The sequence below is a fragment of the Ischnura elegans genome, chromosome 9 (genome assembly GCF_921293095.1).
Source record: "Ischnura elegans chromosome 9, ioIscEleg1.1, whole genome shotgun sequence".
Classification (NCBI taxonomy): domain Eukaryota; kingdom Metazoa; phylum Arthropoda; class Insecta; order Odonata; family Coenagrionidae; genus Ischnura; species Ischnura elegans.
This window is the reverse complement of record NC_060254.1, coordinates 45,811,495-45,836,514: the sequence shown is the minus strand read 5'-3', so window position 1 is coordinate 45,836,514 and position 25,020 is coordinate 45,811,495. Positions and strand designations below refer to the sequence as shown.

Here is a 25,020-nt window from a genome sequence, read left to right as displayed (position 1 = left end):
GCCCAATAAATTTAACTTGATAATGATAAATTATGATAATACGTCATAACTTTCAGAACAATTCTTGAATTCTAAGAAAAATTCACAAAAATTCTTGAACTAAAATTATTTCCAATTGTCCCGAGGCTGCTAAAGAAATAAAATCCCTTCCATAGGGTCGCTCTGAGTTCGTGGCGATTTCTTTTATGGAAACAGAAAACGCAAACCTAGATTATGCCGAAGGAAAAGTTCGGTCCATTGGATTTGAAGTGAGGGTAAAGAGCACGGGGATAAATGACTCTTTGGCATACGACACAATCAAGGAATGACCGTGGTTAGCGATACTCTCCGGGGAAAAAGCAACACGTGCGTCCTCTCGAACTTATAAATGAGAACGATCTATACAAATCGGTCCTTCATCTCCGGACCTCATGCATTTGATTGAAGAGATACCGAAGATTACGAGAGAGCAAGTTACAAGACGATGTCAGAAGATAACAAAATATGTCGGATATATTATAATAAGTTCACCTTCGGCACCGAAGATAGCGGGTCATCCCGTAGAAGCGTCTGCTAGTTTTTGTGTGTCTCTTTTGATAAGTGTTTCTGTGTTTTTTAATTCTTCATTTTTGTCCGGTCTCTTCGATCGGCCATATACATACATTATCTTTTTTGAAAATCACATCTTATCAAAATTTTGAAAAGATAGAGAAAGCTTTAAAATCCAAATCATAAAATGCCTTAAAACACAAGAGAACGTATGTAATCACTGGATGTCAGTCATATTCATAGCTCTCTTCCTATACATGAAGGAAAAAAACAGGTGAAAAGGCAAATACTACCAAAGCGGGGAAGGGAAATCTATAGTATAGAAGCAAAAGGGTCAAAGTTCCCTGATATCCGCATTCCATCTTCACAATCGGAAGGTAAGTCGAGTAGTTCTCCGCCGCCGGAAATTTCTCATGACTTTCAGTCAACAAGCGGGTGACAATATGCCTCTCAAAGACCTTTTCCCGGACAAAGAGAGACCAGGATGATAGAAGTTACGACTGACGGGATATGTGAAAAGGAATTTCCGAATTCCCACACTTAGGCAATATGAGGACTGGTCAAACAAGTGCGATGCCTTATTGTTCCAGCCGACATGGCTGGCCAATTCTCCACATATTTTTTGGGACATTCTAAATGTCAGTCATACACTAAGGAGGAAAAGAGGACAGTGAAAAGACATGTGAGAGATAATTGATCACTAGCAATAATTCAGTGAGGACACTGGATACGAGTGAATAAACAATGTAAAAGGAAATCGTCATAGAAATCACGTGCGATAAAATGAAAACATAAAAACGACATATACGGCATACCCAGAAATGATAGATGATAGGGCGGGTAAACACATGATTAAATGTCATTATTAGTTAAATCCATTTAAAGGACGCTTCGATGAAATCTTTAACAACAGATTTTTTTTCACTCTTTATCTGGTGTGTACACCGAAAGAAAATGAGGGCAACGAACAAACAAACACTAAGGACCATGCTATAATGTAGAATACTCGTACGTCTAAGATAAAATTCTAATGAATGACGAAGCTTGGACTTGAACAGGACAAGACTGAATGAAACCATTCAAGAAAAAATGAGTCAAACTTTTTAAAAATTTTTGCGGAAAGTTATACATTTAGCGTCCGTTAGGCTACAAACTATATATCCCTAAAAAGTGTATTTCAAAGTCTGATGCGAATAAAAAACGCGTTAGGTGCTGATAGCCTACTGAGTTCATGCTTGGAGTCCCTAAAAACTTGGTTATATCACGATTGAGGAAAGATGGATAAATCAAGTACTTCTACTAGGATCGATATTCTATTTATAGATGGAAACATTGAAACAACTACCTACTTTTCAGCTTAGACACTAGACGACGCAAACCCTGCAGTCATGAATTAACAAGTTAATTCACGGCGCGAAATCTCATATTTCACACCCTACCGAGATGGAGGAAGTTCTGCGAAGTTGGATGAGCGAGCTCATACGAAGGCAGCATTAATCTGACAACGCAAAGAAGAATGAACACTCATCTCGTGTGTCTTAACGCCGCAGTGAGACACGGAATACCTATTATCGTAAAACGACTGCGAAAATCATGAATACTTGCTACAGCGTCAAAAGAGAATATTTCAGTGGAATGGTTTCACCAAAGCTGAAGGAAACGCGCGATGATTCGATATTTCTATGCGCAGGGGCTAACCACCTTATATAGAACTGCAATCCAATATTCATGGATTTTTATTCCAAGGTAGTGACAATACTGCAAGTAAACACATGAACGTACAGCTAATTCATTACAGACAATTTTTCCCCATACTTCCTGCATATATTATAGATTTTCGATTAAAGGAAACAAATAATATTTAAAAAATAATTAATAGCACGCAATAAAAAATCGAATAAACCGTACATTCTTTTGAAAAATACCGATGTGGAATTCGTAATTTCGCTATTCGAAAAACACATTCGAGACAATAAATATCACCCTGCTACTTAGTGAATAAGATCAACCACTAATTGGTTCACGACAGTAGGACATTCCCTTATATTAATGCAGCACCGTAATAAAGATGCTTCGTCTATGCTTGGGGACTTGCATTGCATGGAAAATTCAGCTAGCGAAGAAATTACTACCCGACAGCAATATATGAATCGTAATGACATTATGAAAGAAAGATTTTCAACAAAGCGGCAAATTGGCATTTCTTTATTCTATAGATAACGTGTTTGTGAAAATAAAAGACAGCTTCGCTCGATCTTTAAAGTTAAGCTACTGTATGCTATGCTGCATAACATTACTGAGGCTACACTGGAGGTCAGTTAAATATTATTTCTCAATGGGATCATCAATTGCTCATCTAAGTCCCATAGTAATGTGTATATTTTTGTAAGATTTAAGTAAATACAATATTAAAGTGATTTATCAAATGTTTATTAATAAATTTTGCATAGAAAAACGCAATTTCTTATTTATTTTAAAATAGATGTAGACGCAAAGAAAGTTTTTAATTCCACTGGATTAGAAAAATTAAACTTTGTTTTTTTCCAGAGAATATTTTTATTAGTACACTAACATTGTTTCGACGCTCTGCGTCATCTCCAGGCCTCAGGCCTGATGCAGGTTGCCAAAACCGTGTTAGTTTACTAATAAAAATATTCTGCGGAAAAACAAAGTTTAATTTTTCATTCAAAATGAGTAAATTCAATTAAGCATCGCATGAAACCACCGACTTTAAAAGTATAAATTTTAATAATAAATAATAATTTCCTATCATTACTTGCAAAATAATTTACCCTCATCAAGGAGTAGACGGCATCAAAAAAAAGCACAGTATCAAACACGCTACAACGAAAACCTCGCAGAGAAGATAATCTCTTCGTGGGCCCTACCTCGGCGTGAAGGCAACGAAGCAAGTATGAACGCACATATAGGAAGCAAGGGTTTAATCTCGAGTGGGAAGGCAAAATTTAGAGGTGGGAGCTCCTCGACGGATTCACATGCGTTTTGCAACCTGATATTTCTCTGCCTTCCGGGAATGGTGGCGTCTTCCTACCAGACGCAGGCTTTAGGCATTATATCATTTATAGGGTACGTTGGGCCTAAATACTGAGGACGATTTTAATGCTTACATTTCCAAATGAATAATTTGTCAAACTATACCTTTAAGCCCCATTTTCTAATATGGTTTTTCTTGCAGCATTCCTTTGCTTATAGTTCAAACAATTATGGTTACGAATATGCCATTAAATCATTAAAGTTTTCGCGGGTGCTCCCCACCCTAATGAAAAAGTTTAGGCAATCCTACTGTTGGAATCACCCAATATTGGCGCGGCGACAACGCATGTATTACTATTCTTTCTCTTTATATTATTCCAACGCCGGAACTCAAAAGCCTCAGCGTGTTGACTCAAATACTCGCTTCAATCGTGACCAAGCTTACCAATAAATAAAGCTTGAGTAGCGGCTATACTTAAAAAAATGTACATATATATGTAACTATCATGAAAAGAAATCACCTTTTACAAAATTAAAAAGGATACGATGGGTTCACTACAGCTTTCCATGCCTCAAAATCACTTCCCAATTCTTATTTTTTTATCCCTATTGACGCAAGTTTTTCATAATCCCAACCCTCCCTCCACAGCAACCCAGAAACTTTATTTAGCGAAATGTTTTTCCGGCTGGATTTCTCTGATTTGATTACTCTAACGCTGCATCATCCTAGCGAAAATGAAATCCAAGAGAAAAATCAACACGGAATATTTTTCACCCTTCATTGCTTACCTAGTGGAACCATTATCGGAGATAAAATCATACCGCTTCGACAAAAATTTCATCATTCGGCATTTCCGCTACATAAGAAATTTCCTTCCCCTAGGAAATTTATTTTTCTCCATCACATCACTGAATGAGTGAGCAAGGCTGATGCGAATATGGTGGGAAGGAAATATTTCAGCATACGTAAAAAAGACCTCGACAATTTCGCTGAGTATTACGCAGCGGACGGCTCGCGGATAGTCTATACCCTATAAAATCAAATGAGCACCATGCGATAACATCAAAACGCACTCAAAAGTAAATCGGATAAAAAGTATTAGCAACGCGGATTATATTTCGCGCATGACGGACCGAATCGTTTATTCTGTGCAAAAATATAAAAATGGGCAAAACAGCAACAACTGGAACTTTTCTTTTCACAAAAGCGTGAGAATCTAAAAATACAATTTTACTTCAGCTTTAAAGCTACTTTTATTAAGAAAATGTTATCCTTTATTCACAATCAGGGAAAGATTTTGGACTCGATAATAAGAACATACAAATCAGAGCCAGAAGTATAATTTATTTTCAATAGCTAAATATCGCCATATACTCTTTATCTTCAGCAGCTGTCCACCAGCCTAGGGAAAATTCAGGTACGGAAATGAAACTGACAGTCTAAATTTTTAATTATCAACAGATAATACCGAATAAACTTAAAATTATTATTTTTGGTATATGCAAAATAGATTAGCCATTTCAGCGATTACAAATTTCAGTCATCAATAAATAATTTTCTGTAGCTAAAAGTAGAACAACTGATTTCAAACCAAAACACGGAAATCCGACATTTAATTGACACATGGGGAATTAATTTCTTATTGAAGACCTAATGCTACAATATCAATGCAAAGTACTGTTGCTTCGCAAAAAAATAGACTTTAAAAATAAAACTAGGCAATATCTTTCTAACTCAAGAATTGAACACGAAGAAAGGAAAATATTTCTTTACAACAAGCGCATTATTTTAATACTACAACATTTCAAAAAAACTAAATAATAATTTGTTAAAAGTTTACGAGAATAAATAAGTTTCGAACTTTCTGCTCGAATAACGAAGGAAATGAAAGAACATTCGCGACAATATATACGGAAAAACTTTGACAGTAAAACTCTGATGCTACTACCTCTATTCCCCACTTTTAAACTCCACACAATAAAGGATAGGCTTTCAGTATTCTACATTTCAGCTCACAAGTCAGAGTCAAAAGGCATGATATTTGACGTACAGAAGACAGTATTGTGCTACAAAATAAACGAATTAATATCTCATAAACCTATTTTTGTCATGACTTGACTTCACTTTTGTTTTATTTTACATGCATACCATTTGTTTTATCATGCAATTTGTTATGAATATACAAAGGAAATAAATACACTAAAACGATTTTCTCCATCAGGATTCAAATCTCCCTACGACCCTAGTGGTATAAACAGTCACGATACCGAGCCAAAGCGAATATTCGTCTCTGATGAAAATTATCATATTTTTTACGGGTTTTCAAAAGGTCATCAGCCTTCAAACTAAGATTTCCTTATACCACTTTCGTTTTTTCATTACGTTAGTCACATCAAGAAATCAATCTAAAACGTTCATTTTCCTCATCCAACTAATAATTAGAAACATTTTCCGAGCGTGAACTTCAGGAAGTTGGATAAAATCATTTGGGTTGGACAAATAAGATGAAATTTTACGTGAAATTAACTCACGAGAAAAGTATGGACCGATAACAACATTGCCTCAGTGTAGTGAAAATGTGAACACGTCTTCGATAGAATATTCCGATAACTCTTTAAAACTAATGCCGCAGGAGAGGTAGTGAAAACCTTTTCAAACACTTACATAAAAAGGCCTTGTATTAAATCATTTTTAAATATGTGGCTAGGGCGAAGAAAAGGTCACATAGTAGAGATATAAAAAATATTTATAAGTCATACTCCAAATGTAAACTTTTATTAACCATATACGTTTTCAATATTACTTACGACATTTTATAACAATTATTGGTGACCTGTATGACTAAGTAGGCTTTAGGTTGAATGTCAAAAATGTATTATGATTAAAAACTTTTGGGCTATGTCGCCGCGTCAATTCTTCGGGTGCCCCCAACGTTTCCAAAGAGGGTTTGAGCAATGCTCACAAATACGAAGCTTGCCCAAGCAGGAGAGGAGGAAAAATTCTTGGGAGAATTATTGCATTAGTTTTACCATGCCTCAGTTTTATAGCTATTATGCTCGAAGACGAAACATTATTTCCAGCAAAAGTAATGGGAGCACTGAAGAAAACGCAAGATTGAAGATATTGGATATAATAAAATTTTCGGGATTCAAAATACCACTGCCACCCAAAAAAATAACGTCAATCTTTTGATTTCATGTGTCGGGCCGTTAAAAATTCGAAAGGAATAATTTGCTGCCTCGGGCGTGACTTCATGGAATCAATTTAACTATTTACAGTCCAATGTGGGAACATATTTATAACAATCAATGAAAATTATAATTCGTATTTGTGATTACTTTTATAGCTTTCGTTATATAAATAAAGTATGGAAGTTTTTTAAAAAAATGAATCGCATGACTTGTGTATACTTTGGTCGTTCATTTTACCTTTTCAAAATTGGTTATTTTCATCACCTCTGTGGTGAGCATGCGGTTTCTTCGATATTTTCCCCTACACTCGCTCTCCAGTAACAAATGCTCATTTATTCAAAATATCAATATATGAGTGTGGAGCGATGTATATTACATTTTTAAACTTAGTTTTTTTTTGGTCAAGTGTATATTTATTTTTCAAGCGATCGCAAAATTTTGCGGCGTAATCCCTTTTGCAAACATGCTTGAAAACGCATGTAACGCAAAACGCATTTCGGGTTTTCTTTCGTAATATCTCATAATTAGTTGTGAAATAAATAGGGTGCAGGAAAAGTAATAAAATTCAGTTGTTAAGTTTGATCGGCCTTTAAAGGGTTAGCATAATGAAAAGTAAATAACCTAGTAATTCCACATAAATTTATTGAAGTAAGACCTAAGTTTCGACGTGGCACGCGATCACAATTATTGGTAACCTGTATGACTCAGAAGGCTTTTGGTTTAATGACGAAAATAGAGTTCATTCACATTTCTCTGTGAACATATTATTTCTTTGGGGACATATTTAAGACAATAAATAAGGATCATTCATATACAGAAGAGCTTTCAAGGGTCATATCAAATTTCGACGTGGCACGTCATCATCTACCAGTTCTCAACCTAGATCGTACTTTAATAAATTAATGAGGAATTACTGCGATTTTACTTTTCATTATATTAAATTGAAAGGAAGTACATACTTGCGATAGGCACTACTATGGAGTAGTTGACTTCGGCTAAATACAAGAAAAGAGGTTATTTAACGGCATGCTTTCGTGGGGATTATTGATCGTACGAATAATCACGCTGAATAGCCGCCGTCGTATCTCCATAATATTTATAAAGCAGAAATTTCGCCAAGAAGAGAGTGTGGAGCGACGGAAGGGTTGTGAGTGCCGAGACTGATTAATGCGTCAAAAGTGTTTGATAAATGGAGGAAAAGTTCTTGTCCCGTCTGAGAGGGGAAAAATGATACGATGAAGGGAATTGAGGTCTCCGAGGCATTCCGGCTCCAAAGATGATACAGAAAGGGGTAGCTAATTTTTCAACCGAGACACTTGGAAAAGTGCACTCTCGAGTCAATATTGGGGTCAAAATTAGAGTGCACGACTGGATCAAAGAAAAAGAAGTGTGCAGGAGAATAATAATGCTATAGACGATGTGGAATTTTCCACCGATTACTAATGGCTAAAAATCAAGAAATATGAACGACCCCAATACAAGAGGTGGAAAATATACGAGAAGTGATAATTTCTTTAATATTCCATATAACTTGGACTTGAAATTGAATTTAAGATACATTAGTAGCATGAAAATGGCACAGTAGTCCGCTCACATAACTGTAAAAATGCATCATCCTAAAAATACAAGGAGTAAACGATGCACATTTTGTAAGAGTTACATTCACAAGTACAACGCACAGGTCAACATTTGACAAAGATCCGCAAGTCTCCAAAATGTCAAGGGTGACGCGCACTCATATATTAAGCGCAGGACACCCGAAGAACATTGAATACTGAAATGTATACGATCGAGACCGATGAAACTTGAATTTTTTCCTCATTAAGCAGAGGAAAACCGAAATCAATTACGCAAGATAATGTTTACAAACATTTCTCTTTTCACTCGTTCACTTGATGTAAAACGAGCATCGAATTACTCCGAAATTTTTTGCAAAATAAAGAAACATGCATGACGCGCGCGTAATACCTTTAGCAATTCACATACAATTTTTTCATATAATGGGTGTCATTATTGAAGACGAAACGCCAGTAAAAGAAAATGAGCAAAATATATTTGTTTTGATTCGCGTAGTAGTGGTCCTGCCTCCTTGATCGAACCCATGAACAAGCCTTCGAAGAGTTACGAGTGGTTACAGGTGGTGGGTGGGACATGGACTCAACGAGGGATCGGCACGCGAGGTTTAGGTACAGCCAAACCTATGACTCGAGCCTTAGGGCGAATAAATAAGCCACACTCCCGTGAGTCATCGTATTAGGTTGGTTTGTGGTCTCCTGGCACTACTATGGCGATACACCTTAGATGCACGGAGGTAGAGACTTTGATAAATAGTTATATATTGAAGTATTTCAGCTGACGTGGAGGAGCTATTCCATCATATTCTAAAATTATTATCTATCATTATTTTTTTAATTACTACATATTTTCGCGAATAGTAATTTAAGTACAGTTAATTTCAACATTATTCCTGTCCTTACTTCTCATAAAACGTAAAAACTATGTCTACATAGTGGTATAATATTCCGTGTTAGCTATTTCACTATGTTAAAATAAGTCGTTTAACTGAAGTTTGTGATAATATAATTAACCATTACTATCTATTATAAAATCATCTGTTTCATCATATAAAAGCATAGCACAACTACGGCGATAAATCTTATGAACTTAGTAGTAGTAGTTTTAAAATATTTGGAAAAAGCACACAATAAAATGCAATTTTTCACTCTTTTCTCTATCTAGTGAGTAGGCCTGTTGAGATAAACTGCATATTTTTAGACCATATTCCAGAGAATCGAAAATAATGCAGTACAAATCCGTTTCACACAAACCAAACGACTTATGTTAACATGATCTTGATATAGCCAACAATGTTACTTATACTATGTAGACATATTTTTACGTTTTGTAACTACTATGGACACAAACATTGTTGGAATAAATTGCACTTGCAACTGATATTCGCGAAAATTTGGTGCCTCTACACATAGGACATCCCATTATGCGCAGCAAGGAATAGTGCAGAAAAATATTAGGTTACGACAGAAACGTTAGCTATATCAATTACTAGTACACATAATGACGAAAACTATCATTTCAGAGGAAATTGAGCAATGAATACAGAACGCTTTAATTATTTTGATAGGAGTATGACTAGAAATAAAGATAGAGAGTGCGATTAATAAACAGGTACAAATAATTTGTCTAAGTGCGAAACCGTCGGTGTATCAAGCCATTGGCGTAAATTCAAAGTAATTATGATTAGAAAGATTAAATTTATTTTATGAGTTAAACACGAAGGGAATAGGAACATAAAACATTTAAATTACAGCTACATATTTATCTTCATTCGAGTGATCAACGAAGTATAAATGGAACAGCAATTATATACTATTGGAGAAGAGTATTTATGGATAACAATAATCTCTAAGGTGAAAAAATTCTATTTATTTTGTGTTAGATGGTAACATCCCCCTCCACTTACTGCAATATGAAGAATTGATGCCATGAAACACTAATTTTAAATTGGAGAGTGTTTTTTCATGGTAAAATCGTACTTAAAATTTTTATCCCCTACCACGCACATAAATTTACATTACTTTATAGAAATTCTGATTCTGATACATTAAACGAGTGAAGATAAAATGAATTTCTACCCGTCGGACGACGAGCGGAGGGTGTAAAATATCCTTAAATAAGTACTGCACAATTCATTATTTTCATTTCTTGCCACACTATTTCCATGTAATTTTGAGGGTTATCAGCGATTATCTGCTCTTTTTTAATGTTTAATGAGATATTAAAAAAGGATTGGTATTTTCGTTTCGCCCTCTTTAACAAATATTGTGCAATAAAAACCCTACTTCAAACGAGAGTGAAAAAGTTTTTTTATAACTGACATTTAATTCTAAAACTTCCAGGAACGAGTTTTTCTGGTTAAACTACGATTACGTACCTTTAGCCTTTAATCTTTTGAGATTTTTATGAGGGAGATTGGAATATCTATAGGCGATGATGTAGAATAATATATGTGGTACAATAGTCAAAATTTAAGCATAGCTAAAAATATAACACAGTAAAATTGATTTTTTTTCCATTCCACAGAAGTTCCGCAAGTTCTGGAGAAGGCTCCAAGACTGGTGGACCGGAGCCGACAGTCAACTCGCAGCGGTAAGTAATGCCTAACTTACTCAAATGTTAGACCTCTTAAAAATGAGAATTTAATATCATATAAACACTCCAGGGACATCACACAGGGACATGTTCCGATAGAAATGATCGATGACCACCTATTGTATTTCAACAGTGCAACGTGATGCCGTAAAAATTTTCGTCGACCATAAAGTAATAAGCCATTATTATTATTATTATTATTATTTTAGTATTCTACCGATGAAGGTAGGTTTCCATGGAGTACTAAAGAGGTGATCTAGGAGCCTCCCTTTCCTTCCAGCACTGCCTTCTTTAATTCACTGTAAGGCCTACTCTCTTTCAATCTATCTAAAAATCCTATTCTTTTCCTTCCTCTCCCTCGTTTCCCCAACATTCTACCCTCCAACACCATTTTCAACATCCCCTCCCCGCTAAGCACTAACTCCATCCAAACCTTCTGTCTCCTACGTATCTCATCTAAAAGCTGCCTCTCCTCGCCAACCATATCCAGCACTTCGTCGTTCCTTTTCCTCTCCGTCCATTTCACCCTCTCCATTCTTCTCCATACCCACATCTCGAATGCCTCCACTCTTCTCTCGTCTTCTTTCCTCAGTGTCCACGTTTCCGCACCGTAGAGAGCTACACTCCAAATCAAACTCTTCACTAACCTTTTCTTTAAACTCTTACACAACGATCCTTTCAGAAGCTCCTTCCTGTTCATGAACGCCTCCTTCGCTAATGCTATTCTCTTCCTGATGTCCTTACTACTGCATCCGTTTTCCTCTAACGTACTGCCTAAATAGTTGAACTGCTCAACCTGCTCAAGTTTTTCACCACCCACCTTTATCTTGAGTCTCACATTCCTCGCTCGTGATGCTTTACAAAACCGCATTACCTTAGTTTTCTTGTGATTAATCCTCATCCCATACTCCTCGCAACGTTCGTATAACGCATCCACTAGGGCCTGAAGCCCCCTTGCTGACTGACTGATCAACGCCTGGTCATCCGCGAATCTCACTGATTTGAACATCATTCCTCCCACTTTTATCCCAGCTTCTAGCTCATCCCACGCTTCCCTTACCATCTCTTCAGCGTACACGTTAAAGAGCAGCGGCGATAGAGGACAGCCTTGCCTCACACCTCGGCCAATGCTTGCCCACCCAGATTCTCCGTCAGCTACCCTCACTTTCGCAGTCTGGGCCATATACAGATTACGGATCAGTCGTCTATCCCTCCAATCTACACCTATTCTCTTCAGAATATCCATTAACTTTAACCAGTTCACCCTATCAAACGCTTTCTCAAAATCCACGAAACACGCATATACGTCCTGGTCATATTCTAGGTTCCTCTCGACGAGGGACCTCATTATTGCTATTGCATCACGAGTTGACTTCCCTCTTCTGAAACCAAACTGATCTTGGCCCAAATACTCGTTTGCCCTCGCCTCCATTCGTCTGTTCAATATCCTCAGCACTACTTTCGCTGCATGGGATATTAGGCTGATAGTCCTATAATCTCCGCATTCCACAGCTTTCTTCTTTTTCGGAAGCGGAATTAAAACCGTCTTCACGAAATCCTCCGGCCAGCATCCCTCCTCATAGATCTTGCGCACTAGTTCGAAAAACCTTTTCTTACCTTCCTTCCCTAGATTCTTCAGAAGCTCACACGGGATGTTGTCCACGCCTACTGCTTTCCTAGCCTTCATATCACGGAGTGCTCTCTCTATTTCTGAATCTAATATCTCCGGCCCAAGATTATCCTCCTCCACTGCACTTTCCTCCTCTAGAGTCAATCTCTCTGGTCTGTTCGTTCCATCATACAGGTCCTCCACGTATTCCTTCCACCTACCCTGTACCTCTTCTCGCTCGGTTAGCATCCTCCCATCTTTAGCCTTAATTTTAGACATGGCTTGTCCTCTTTTGCCGCCCGATAGCGACTTAACTTTGGCGTACAACGCGCCTACTTCTCCATCCTTCTGGAACTTTTCCATTTCCTCGCACTGTCTTTTCCACCAAGCATCCCTTGCCCTCTTAGTTTCACGTCGTAATCGATTATTCAATTCCCTATACATTATTTTGCCCTGTTCTGTGTCCACGTTCTTCCACTTCCTCCTCTCCTCCATTTCATTTACCATTGCCTCCGTTATCCACGGCTTCTTTATCCTTCTACTGTCAACGTAACCAATTGACTTCTCCGCCGCTTTGACTATTCCCGTTTTCATATAATCCCATATTTCCTCTACCGTATTGGTACTTTCAATCTTCCGTATACTAATGTCCACTAGTTCCTGATATTCTCTCCTCATACTCCCCTTCAGGGCTTCTACGTTCCATTTCTTCGCCTTCCTAACTTTCATAAGTCTTTTGAATCTTACGTTGCATTTCATGAGCACTAGATTGTGGTCCGAATCCGCATCCGCTGCAGGGAAGCTGCGCGAGTTTTTCACACTGTTCCTAAACCTCTGTCTTACCATAATGTAGTCTATTTGATATCTCCTCGCATCCCCTGGACTTTTCCACGTGTACCTTCGCCCTTTATGATGATTGAACCACGTGTTTGTGATTAATAATTTGTTTCTCCTACAAAATTCTGCTGCTTTCTCTCCCCTGTCGTTCCGTATTCCTAGGCCAAAATCTCCTATTTCGTTTCCATCCCTGCCTTCCCCGACTGAGGCGTTCCAGTCCCCCATCACTACCAGATTTTTCTTACCCGGTGTGTCTCTAATTATTTCCTCGATCTGTTCATACACCTCATCTACTTCTTCCTCCCTATGATTGCTAGTGGGCATGTAAACTTGGACCACCACAAGGTTGGTGGGCCGCGCCTCAATTTCTACCACCAGAATCCTATCGCTTACCTGGTCTATACCTACCACACGCTTACCCATCTTCCCGTTTAATACTAAGGCTACCCCTCGCTGGCTTTCTTCCCCTCCACTATATATAACCCTATACCCATCACTCCAATAGTCCCCCCCATCCCTCCACCTCACCTCGCATAATCCTAAGATATCTATCCTCCCTTTATCCATTTCCCTTTTGATATTTTCTAATTTCCCCGCCCTCATCATAGTCCTCACATTCCACGTCCCTACATTTACAGCCGACTTCTTCTTCTCCATCTTCTTGGTCTTCTTTTCTTCCTTCTTCATTGCTGCTGCTGCTGATGATGATAAGTCTCTGCAAGGATTTCGCATGTTGACGACCCCGAGGACCTTGCCGACCTCGCTGCCGTGCCCGACACCCGCCCTTTGCGGACGGGTCCCGGGCGATGAGATTCCGAGGCTCATTTGGTTGTACTCCATGTGTTCAGGGAAGAGATAGTTGGTAGGGTTTCCCACTTCCATTCCAACAGTGTTTTTCACGTGACACCATCACGTGGACTACCTTTCGTCTGGCTCCTACCCTTCGACCTATCTGGCATGGGTGGCCCTACCGGGAATAATTTGGAATTAATCCCGCCAGTGCAGCTCTAGGGGTCATAGGAACGCGCAAGCCTTTCCACCGCGACAAGGTTGTAGCCCAAGGGAAAGGTAATAAGCCATACGATTCGAAAAAAGCATAAAGCCTCACAGATATCAGAAGAATAACGGACTTGATTTCCCATAAATGACATAGATAAGACATTTGAACCGTCAGTAGTAGCCGAGAATGTCACACAAGGAGACGAAATCGTAGTTGAGAACTCGGTAATTCAGGCCAAGATCAAAAATTTTCAAACAAGGCTTCTTCGGGTAAGCCATGTAAGGAAGAAGACATCCCAGGAATTTCAATAGAGGCATGGGACAAAAGATGAGGGATTCACAGCAGCCAATAATATCGATAATTAATGAAAATTAAGGAATTTTCCGCAACAGTTCTCTTCCTCATTAAACAATAAACTGATGCGCATAGTTCCTAATGGAACCCAAGCCAAAATAATTCCCTGAAAAAAGGAGGAAACGTTGGCATAATTTTAACATCAAGATGCGGGTAACCCCAATAACATCGTCATACAATTAAATACTACGTCTGAAGTACCAATAACTACCCTCATAATATATAAAAGCAGGGAAAAGCACATAATAATAGTAGTTGAAATAACAAGCTGTAGAAAAAATAAAATTTTCACACCTTAAAGAGGAATTAGCTCGATAAATTTGTAACACAAACGAAGTTCTCCGAAAATCCAATGCATCAAGCGCGAATGAATTAACAGACTATCCAAGTAATTATTGCACCCTCTATTGAGACAGCTTGCTGCAGGCCATGGGTAACATAAGTAAACAGTCATCGATTATCTTCTACAGAAATTATAAGAGAAAAACAAACGCCAAAAGAATAAAGAACTTAAGGGAATGAATAAAACATACGTTTTACGATGAGTAAACCCCGAATTCAACTCTAAGAGAGAAGAGAATAATGATAGCTATGCAGACTGAGACAATGACTAATTTCATTTCCAGATATAAATATTGCGATATGAATCAAGTTTTAATCAATTGTTTCCATCACTTCTGATATTTTTCAAGCATTCCATATCCGTAGCAATTCACATTCAATCTTTTGACTTAAGGTACTCTTTAATATCCACAATAGCACAAAACCATATTATTATATAGAGTAACCAATTAAGTATAAGGTCCAAAAATATACCTGCAAATCCTTTTTCCGTAAGTAGATACCATGAATCTGGCTAAAAACACAACTTTCCTCGCTGATTATGTGCTAAATATATACTTATTAATCCATTGCCCTTAAACTAGTGAAAATAATAGCCAGCAACGTTTACAACCTCGAAAAATTATTGCTTAAAGAAACAGTTTGCACAAGGCTGAAAACTATGAAACGAAACTATTGGATACATTTAATTGCGCGTGCATGTACTTTTCGACATATTTCTATTGCAAAGAAGGAACCAAACGATTTAGAAAACGTTTTAACTGCAATTTTTATGAGCGAATAATACAAGATTGATGACTATAAATTTAAACAGGAGTGACCATAACAAAGACTAGATTTCATGCATGTTAGTAGTTATAGCAGGATAAATATTGCAACTACCTAAATTGAATGAATTTCGCGACCATTTTCATGGCTTTATCTTATGCAAATGCAGAAAAAGAATGCAAGGTGAAGTAAAGACATTATTTAATAAATTTCAAGTGTACGCATGTAATTTTTGCCAGATCACTTTTGCTCTTTGAAAAGACCACAAGACCACATCTAGACAACACTATAAAGCCATGAAAAACACGCAAAGAGATCACTTGACCACCAAACAGCCTTCTTCGACGTATATGTATAGGAAGGGCTCGGAGACGATAAAAAAGGAGTCTTCTCGTGTCCTCACAGACACACGCTCCAAAAGCCGCCAGCGGTGGCTTCTCATGCATGGCGCACGCGCAAGTCAAGGTCCCGTCCCCCGGAGATTCGTACGCAAGGAACTGGCGTGCAGCCAATCCGCTTAAATGCAGCGATGGGACCACCTGTGCCCCAAGTCGACCAATCCCTTGAGTAACAGACAAGCTACTCCTCTCCCTCTCTCTAGCACTACCTAGCTTTCTCATTTCAACCTCATCATATCCGCGAACAAACCTCCCTGTTCCCCTCCGCATTTCATGTCTTTTCACCTTACCCTTACCCCTTCAATCACATTACGAAGCTCTAACGTCACCTCAGCCGCTTAGCTAGCATCAGAACGAGAAAGTAATGCCCATCAGAAGACTTCCTGTTCTTTCACAAATTGAAGCAGAACGTTAGACATATGATATCCACCAAATTGCACATCGATTCATCAACTTTAAGCCATCGGCCATGACTTGGAAGGCCTTTCAATAATAAATCGATTATAAGGCGTTGTCTTAGTGGATTCAGGTTACGTTCACGATCAAAAAGTAAGATTATATATTCCATTAAGTATGAATATTTGTCTTCCTGTGTTTTCTCATAGTAATTACTTCATACAACAAATTAATTGTCGATAGCAAATGTAAAGTAAGCTAAGGTAGACTTGAAGGAGAACCTATTTAAGGCTACCACCATTAAAAAAAATAATGCTTTTTTAAATTAATAAAAGATGATAGCAATTTTCCACAAAAATTTTCACTGCGTACAACGCGTTTCGGCTCTCAGAGCCATCACCTGGTACAAGAGACTGCGAAATATTTGAAAATCACCTTTATACCTTAGAGAAAGGGGGTAGGATTAGACTAGTTTGAAGAAGAGGGTGGGAACAGGCGTACAGAGTGGAGACAGTGGCAAAAGATACGACTAAGGGATGTGGGGAACCCAAGGTGGAAGGAGGACTCTAATCATAACTGTAGGATAACGACAGGTGGTAGGAACCACAAAAAACGGGTTTTCCCACGTGTCGTTATTCTACAGTTATGACTAGAGTCCTCCTTCCATCTTGGGTTCCCCACATCCCTTAGTCGTATCTTTTGTCACTGTCTCCACTCTGTACGCCAGTTCCCACCCCCGTCTTCAAACTAGTCTAATCCTCCCCCCTTTCTCAAAAGTATAAAGGTGATTTTCAAATGTTTTGCACTGTTTTGTACCAGATGATGGCTATGTGAGTCGAAACGCGTTGTACGCAGTAAACACTTTTGTGGAAAAGTGCCACAATCTTATATTTACATAAATATGTCTAACTTCCACCAATTGAGCGCTCTCTTTTCCATAGACTTTCTTTTCTAATAAATTCTCTGCGGGTGATATTGATCCGTTTTCTCTGGCAATTAAAAATGTTACTCACCTGGCATCAACATATTTATCGCATAAATGAACAAAATTATGCTTTTACTTTAAGATATATATATAGCTCGTGTAATGACACCATGACAATATCAAAATCAATGTAAGTGCGTACCATAAAATCCACTTACTAAAAGTTAATTTGTAACTCATTTACATCAATTATTTACAATAAAATTTTATCTACACTCTCTTCTGCGAGAGGCCCTGAATGGGCATTTTTCAGAATTTTTCATGCTCTTTCAGGAGCATGATTTTCAGAAATATACAAAGCGCAGCATAAAATCGATAAAAAATAGAAAATTCATTAATTCAGCCATACGATTACAGTAAACCTCAGCCATATATTTGGCGTGAAGTATTTAAAAAAAGCAAAGTATGAAACCGCACTAAATGCTTAGGAAATACACCAATAGGTAGGAGGGCCTTTAGGTGCCCTGACGGTCAGTCACAAAATATATGTGGGCGTAATTACCTCCTATAAAGCAAATTAAATTAATAAGCAACCTTTTCTGCTTGACGGTTCACTAAACACTAACACGCAGACACACAAGCATCCCCTTCAAGATTTAGAGAAGGCTGCCAATGAATCACATTACCATTGCACTGAAATGAAAATTACCGATAGGAACACTATAACTAGTTACAGAGGCTCAATCAAACAATAGAACGAGGAAACAAAAAAAAATCCTTCTTCTCAAATGCATTACTCTTCCCTCAAAGGTGAACGAACCTCACTTTTTCCTTAACCTCATTTCTTTCCACCTTCCACTTGCCCCTTTAATTCCATCATCGAGATCTAACCTCGCCTCCAGTATTTGCTGGCAACAACATTTGAATTCCAGGAAAATGTAATGAATACCTAACACAATTGCGGTTTCATTAAAGAATGAACTCATTAAGCAGCAGATTCAAATTAATATCTAGGCCTCAAGGGATACACCACATTGGACACTTAGCAGTAATTTCTCGGTGAAACAAAAAGCAGTAATTATACACAGGTGTAACTGATAGCATACGTGACCGGTTAATAAAAAATTAGATTCTGATAAATTGTTGTTGGATTAACAACTGGGGTAGGCCATTCAATATATGCCCCCGTTTCGATAGTGAGTCGTCCATCGAATCGTCGGCAGTGATATAAAGCGTATCAAATTGTCACAACATATAATTATTACTATAAAATAACAAAAACCAATCAATAGTATACTACAGGAAAACTCAACTTTTTGTTCATGAAAAAATTAGGTTCCCAATCCAGCACAAGCCAAATGACTTGTACTACAGCAAATTTCAACTTGCGATGCAAATTGAAGCAGGGATTTACCACTGGCCCACAATGCAATTCTCCCGAAAATTGAATTATCATTTTTTCAGCGGTAATTGACTAAAAGCCAACTATTTCTTACATTATATATATATTCCCATTCATGGTAAATAAATATAAATCGTACTAAGTAACTAAATTATGCATGATACTTCTCCTGTGAGAATGAAAATCCTCACTAAAGGGTCTTACATATGTTTAAAGTGTCATTTTGTGCGTGAGTACATTATATAGAATTACACAGAGGACATTCTTGATACGCAAAGAGTACCTACTATTGGTAAACTCTCACGTAATCTTTTGACAAGCAGTATGTTAACAATACAATGCAATAACTTGAATGAAAAAGCAGATGCATTGTGGAGATGCATTATAAAATATGAAGTGATATTACTTTGCAATTTCCACATAAAACTTTGTTTCATCTGAGTCAACATATTTCACTGCACTGCAGCATTATTAAGACTAACAAAAAGTTAACCATGCCAAAATAAATAGTCTCGTACAAATTGCACGCATTCAATTGCATCTCGTGCACACTCACAAAAAATGAGCCTAAAAATCATACTTAAAAACCAAGGAATAGGATAATTTACTCCTTCCACCCCCACCAACTTTTTTGTGAGTGCGCAAATTTGTACGAGACTATTTATTTTAGGACGGTTAACTTATTTTTAGTCTTGATAATGCTGAAGTGAAGTGAAATACGTTGACTAAAGTGAAATAAAATTTTAAGTGGAAATTTTCAAAGTTGTATCAATTCATATCTTAAGACATTGCAAAATACGAAACTCTCAAAGTTTAAGTAAGAAGATGCAGCCAACACGTATATGACATCCACAGGAGAGAAACTAATAACAACCTTATAAATACCCAAAGCTGACTTTACTTCACCAGTTTACGATAATATAAACTATTCCTGAATAAAATAGCAATTTTCCGCTTTATTCTCTGCTTTCTCGCCTACTACATCAAAACTTGAGGCCTAAAGAATCCATCAGCTTTACCTCAGCATTTATAAATTAGTAGTGCGAGAATCAGGTAATTTCGTTACTAAGGTACAAAAGGTAAATTTCTACTTAAAAAAGGTGGAAAATAGCTAATTAATTAACCAGTATACGATGGAAATATTCCTCAACATCGGCCAATACACGTACAATACATGTACCTAATACACGAAAATATGGTGTTACTTTATCAGTATCATAGTTGCGTGAATTTTCACGCTAATTACCCGCGATGCTACAAAGTTTCACTTCTAAGAATTCTGCGAAACTCACACCCTTATTTGCAACCGTGATCACCTAATACTCCGACTGGAAAAGCTACACCTGTTTAAAAGCGATCAAAATGCAAATTCGTCGTGGAAACACGAGCATCTGACGTGCTAACTTAAAACAGGCTGGAAGGAAGAATTAAGCTCCATCTCAGCTGTTCCTTAAGACGAAGAATATTGCCAAACTTTTCGGCCGGTGTTTGGCTTAGCGTTGATCCAAAATCCTTCGGGGGACGAACTTTAAGGAGTAAAGAGAAGGAGGAAGGAGCGTCAGTCGATCTATATCGATTCGACGTTATCCATGGCGAACAGGCGAGGAACAATGGCCGAGGGAGTGGGGATGAGTTGAAAAAACTTCTGTCGATCCTTTATGGATTCTCGCACATCCGTTTCAGTACATGGATAAAGGGACAGGGGATATGGGCAGAAATTAAAGGAGCATGGTGTTTTTCCCCACTGCGCTATTTGATCGGAGCTGGGCGATAGAACCTTATACACTCTACCTCTTCGTGATCAATCACGCGCTATGCCCCTGTCTCCGTGAGCACCGTAGAGGTGGACATTCATTTTTTCCCACTACTCTTTTTCCTAAAGGGTTTCAGATTCCCCACCGACCGAAGAGCCACCCCTGTTTTTTTCGCAAAATTGAGCATACATCACCTCCGAGAAACTTCAGTTTTCCAGCCAGAGAGACATCTCCAAACATCAAAGCCTTTTCCTTTCCGGAAAATTGCGTCATAGCTTATGCCACCATGGACTCTACTGCAAGCCTGCCCTCTGCCTCCCATAACTGGTGAGGCATATAGTAATCAAGCGCATTCTTCAAATTCAGAGGGTCGGAGATGAAATACTTAGTATAGGTACGTCCTATAAGGAAATAGTTTTGTTGCAAATATTAATGCATATACAGAGGTGCAAATTTCCTATTTCGATGCAGAAGATTTTCGATAGTGGATCTCAAGTTTAAAAACCAAAAATTCCTCGATGAATGCAAGTTTTGAAGCAAGAGGAAAGAAGTCAAAACATAACGGGCCGAGCAGAAGCGATCTGTCCTCTTACGGGTTTCAGATTCACCACCGACCGATAAGCCACACTTCGCATGAAACCATTCCTATTTTGTTTTACAAAATAAAGCACATGCATCATACGGATATCACGGTGAAACTACTATTCCCCAGTCAGAAAGGCATATCCAAACAAAAAAGCCATTTCTTTTTCGAAACACTGCGTCGCAGTTTGTTCTCAATCTCAGACCGAACACGGTTGTCTAGCCGACGAGCAAGAGAAAAAAAAAGAATTCATACTTCACTCTTCTAAGGATCATACTGGTTGCTTTCCATTCATCGACATGTGCCACGGTTTTCGTGTTACATTCCGAGTGCGTCGCCGATTGTTGTGACACAAGTCGACAAACGATTACGCGCAAGAATTTAAGAGTTATAAACAGTCTCCGTGAGTCTACACAAGTCAACGCGTGAGTCGCAAGAAAGGAAAGTAGTCCAAACACCCTGTCACCAGCTGGCCTCAACTGATGACAAATGCAGTGGTAAATTTGACTCCAATGGCTACGTGAGATACAATAAGTAGGATAGGTAATACGCGGAAAGAGTTTAGTATCGAGTAATTGGTTACGTGAGATATTCACGGAAACATTCTCAAGAGTTTGAAATGGAAATCATTCGCAGTTTCTACCTTGAAAGTTGTGTATTAATGAAAAAAACTTTTTAAGAAATTTACTACCCAAATATAAAATCTGCGAATCATTTTAAAAGCGAGAGTAACATGCATCATGAAATATGCACGAATTTGCTCTACTTACCAATACATAAACCTAAAAGAAATAAAGCGGCTTTGCACAAGCTAATGCAAACTTTCTAGTCCATTAAAAGGGTCTTAAAATAGTAGACGTCAGTATGAATATAACCAAGAAAGGCACTACTGGAAAGGTCATAAAAAAGTCATAAAGCATCTGAATCTACCTCGTAAATATTAGTCAGCGAGTGTTCCCATTACATATACTCAATTACATGCGAAGCAGTCTCATGAGATTTATCATTCATAAAAATTCACCGAGGTGCATAATTAATTCAATCTTTCTATTTCCTTTCAGGGTTTTTAAGAAGTCATCACCGAACAATAAAGTTACTCTTTACGTCAGCAGTCGGGACTTAGTAGTACGAGAAGAAGGGGTAGATTCATTACAAGGCGTGGTATTAGTGGATCCAGACTACGTTCAAGACCGGAAGGTAAGATTTTAAATACCCACATAATTTGTTCTTCCAAATAGGAAATTTTTATCCTTGTTACTTTTCCTCCATATCATCCACTCGCTATTAACTTTACATCAAATACCTACCTAATAAGTCACATACCAATTGTAATAGAATGATAATTACTGGAATAAAATGCAGAAAACACTGAAATCAACAGTCAATGAGGCTCAAGTATTAAAAAGGTCAAACCGATGAAACAGTAAAAGTCCTCTAATTCAGGATAGCAGCTTTTATTTCAGATTTTAGCCAAATAACATTTGTTCACGACGTAAAACTTTTAAAAATACTATATTGTGCCCTAGTTTTACGCAAAATATTCATCCTCAGTAACACACAGAAACAAGAATTCTTAAGATATATTTGACGAATCTTTCGAGGAAAATGACTCACTTTTCCCAACGCTTCTCACAGCACACGTATTATCCAAAACATTTGATTTCATGCAATTATTCTTTACTTAGAATAGATGCATTCGATGTCAATGATTGCATTCATATCAAACGATAAGACTAAATTCACATCAAACGGTAAGATAGAATATAGCATGCATAATGGATATTCATACAAAAAAAATTATAATCATTTATATAAAAAAACACTTTAACTTACAGGAAGGCAGATAAGTAAAATAAAATTTATCTTGGCAAAAATATGAATTTGGAACAATGAAGTTCTCGGTTATACACCATTTATTTACATTATCACTATCCTTTTAACAATTAATTTTCAGAAACAGAATTCCATATCAAATTCAAGGTCAGCAATACAGTAGTTATATTTTACTCTTATTGCTTCTTCTACATACAATTTGAGCGTAGAAATAAAATAGCATTCAGATACTACCAATCAGAACTGCGGAGCGAAAATCAATAGATGGAGGTGAGGAAGAATTTTGGCATGACGGAATGGCTTAGCAGACGAGGAGATCTGCCTGCCCATCTACAGATTCAATCCGCCTGAAAGTCTTCGAGAAGACAGTGAGTAGCTGTTAAGGGATTTCAAAGGAGGAGCTTGGAAGAAGAAGAAAGGATTTTACCTCTCAAAACTTCTTCTTTTGCCTCATTCACCATTCGAAACCTTCCTCTCCGTCCACTCAAATATTCCCATGAAGACGACAGAATAAGTTAGAGATCAGTAAGGAATGAACAGCTGTTAATCGTCATTCACAAAAGGAAAGTAATATTTGGGAGATATTAATCGAAAAATATGATATTTAAATTCATAAAAATAGTATCCTAATCGTAAATGACACTCGATGATATAAAACCCATGATATATAATGCGAATTCCATTGGAGCAATAGTTAAGATAAATCGATATATTCAGTAATAATGAATATCATTGAGCAAAGGAAGAGTAAAAGTAAGAAGTCTTCCAGCATCATATATTATTTTTTTAATCTAAAAATACAACAATAGATACGCAAAATACGAACCACAAATCAGTTTCATACCCTTACTGCGATCGTTGATTGTAGCAAATTCCGCTAGGTAATCGAGAGCTTTTCTGTTATTCTGAAGTTAAATAATTCAAATAAAACTAATTATAAAAACTAAAAGGCGCAAATGTTTACACGAGCGGGATAAAAATATATGCACACTCCAAAAGTAATAACTTCTAGGTCAAGTACACACAAGAGGTTTAATATTCGTTCCTAATTTTGAGATTTATAATTTTTATTCAAATTAGGGATAACGATGAGATGCAGCCAAAGATGGATTTTTAAAGGGCTCCACAGAATCTTTGTTGAAGTTTGTGAAATAATTGAAAGAACAACTGGACAGCTGATTTGCTTCCTCAAGCCTAAATAAATTACACAGAAATAGCAGGAGATCCTAAATGTTCAAGAGAGTAAGAATCCTTACGTGCATAGGAACATTGAACAATGAATAAATATCGAATTCTTTCCCTATTTTTCTATGAAGTGCAATGTATTTATTTTCAATTGCTATAAGCTTGTCAAAATCATCGAGCCGTTTCCTGGAGAAAAATTAACATAAATCGCCAAAAATAAAAAGGCTATCTCAGTAAATGCAATTTAAATGGAATTACGATGACTGATTTCATACTTTAACTGAAAGGAAAGATGGAATTCTCAGATGTTTACAGTATATTTAGGGGAGGAAAGAGTCACTACCGTCTGGTTACATTCAAGATTAGCAGCAGATGGCTGAGCAACATTTCAGGACCATTTCCCTCTTTCCCTTCTGCGGGGATGTTTACTGGAGTGAGGAGCTAGTGAGGCATAATTTTGAAGTTCTATTCATATTACTCTCTTTCTTCCCTCGCGGATGGGCAGTTTTTAGACCCCTTGCGGTGTGCTTTATGAGGGCTTAAAGCAGTCAGCAGGGGGTTGGATATAAGGGAAATAAACAGGGTGCCAGCATTGTGATGGAATGTGATACCGGACACTTGTTTACCCGAGGAAATGAGGAGATGACAAGAACAGAAAGGCATCCCCCCTATGCTAGTGGCCTACCCTTTCAAATAACACTTCGCACGTACGAAAATTCTTTTGAAAGGTAAATTTACCACATATATGTA

General features: G+C 37.5%; 1 protein-coding gene across 1 annotated transcript in view; it reads left to right on the top strand.

Annotated features, from left to right (window-relative positions):
• Positions 1 to 25,020, top strand: part of LOC124164925 (arrestin homolog) — a 420,717-nt gene that overhangs the window by 343,426 nt on the left and 52,271 nt on the right. Inside the window, exons 3-4 of the mRNA XM_046542156.1 lie at positions 10,816 to 10,881; positions 22,314 to 22,449. Coding sequence (XP_046398112.1) covers positions 10,816 to 10,881; positions 22,314 to 22,449 — 202 coding nt within the window. The remainder of the gene's footprint in view (positions 1 to 10,815; positions 10,882 to 22,313; positions 22,450 to 25,020) is intronic.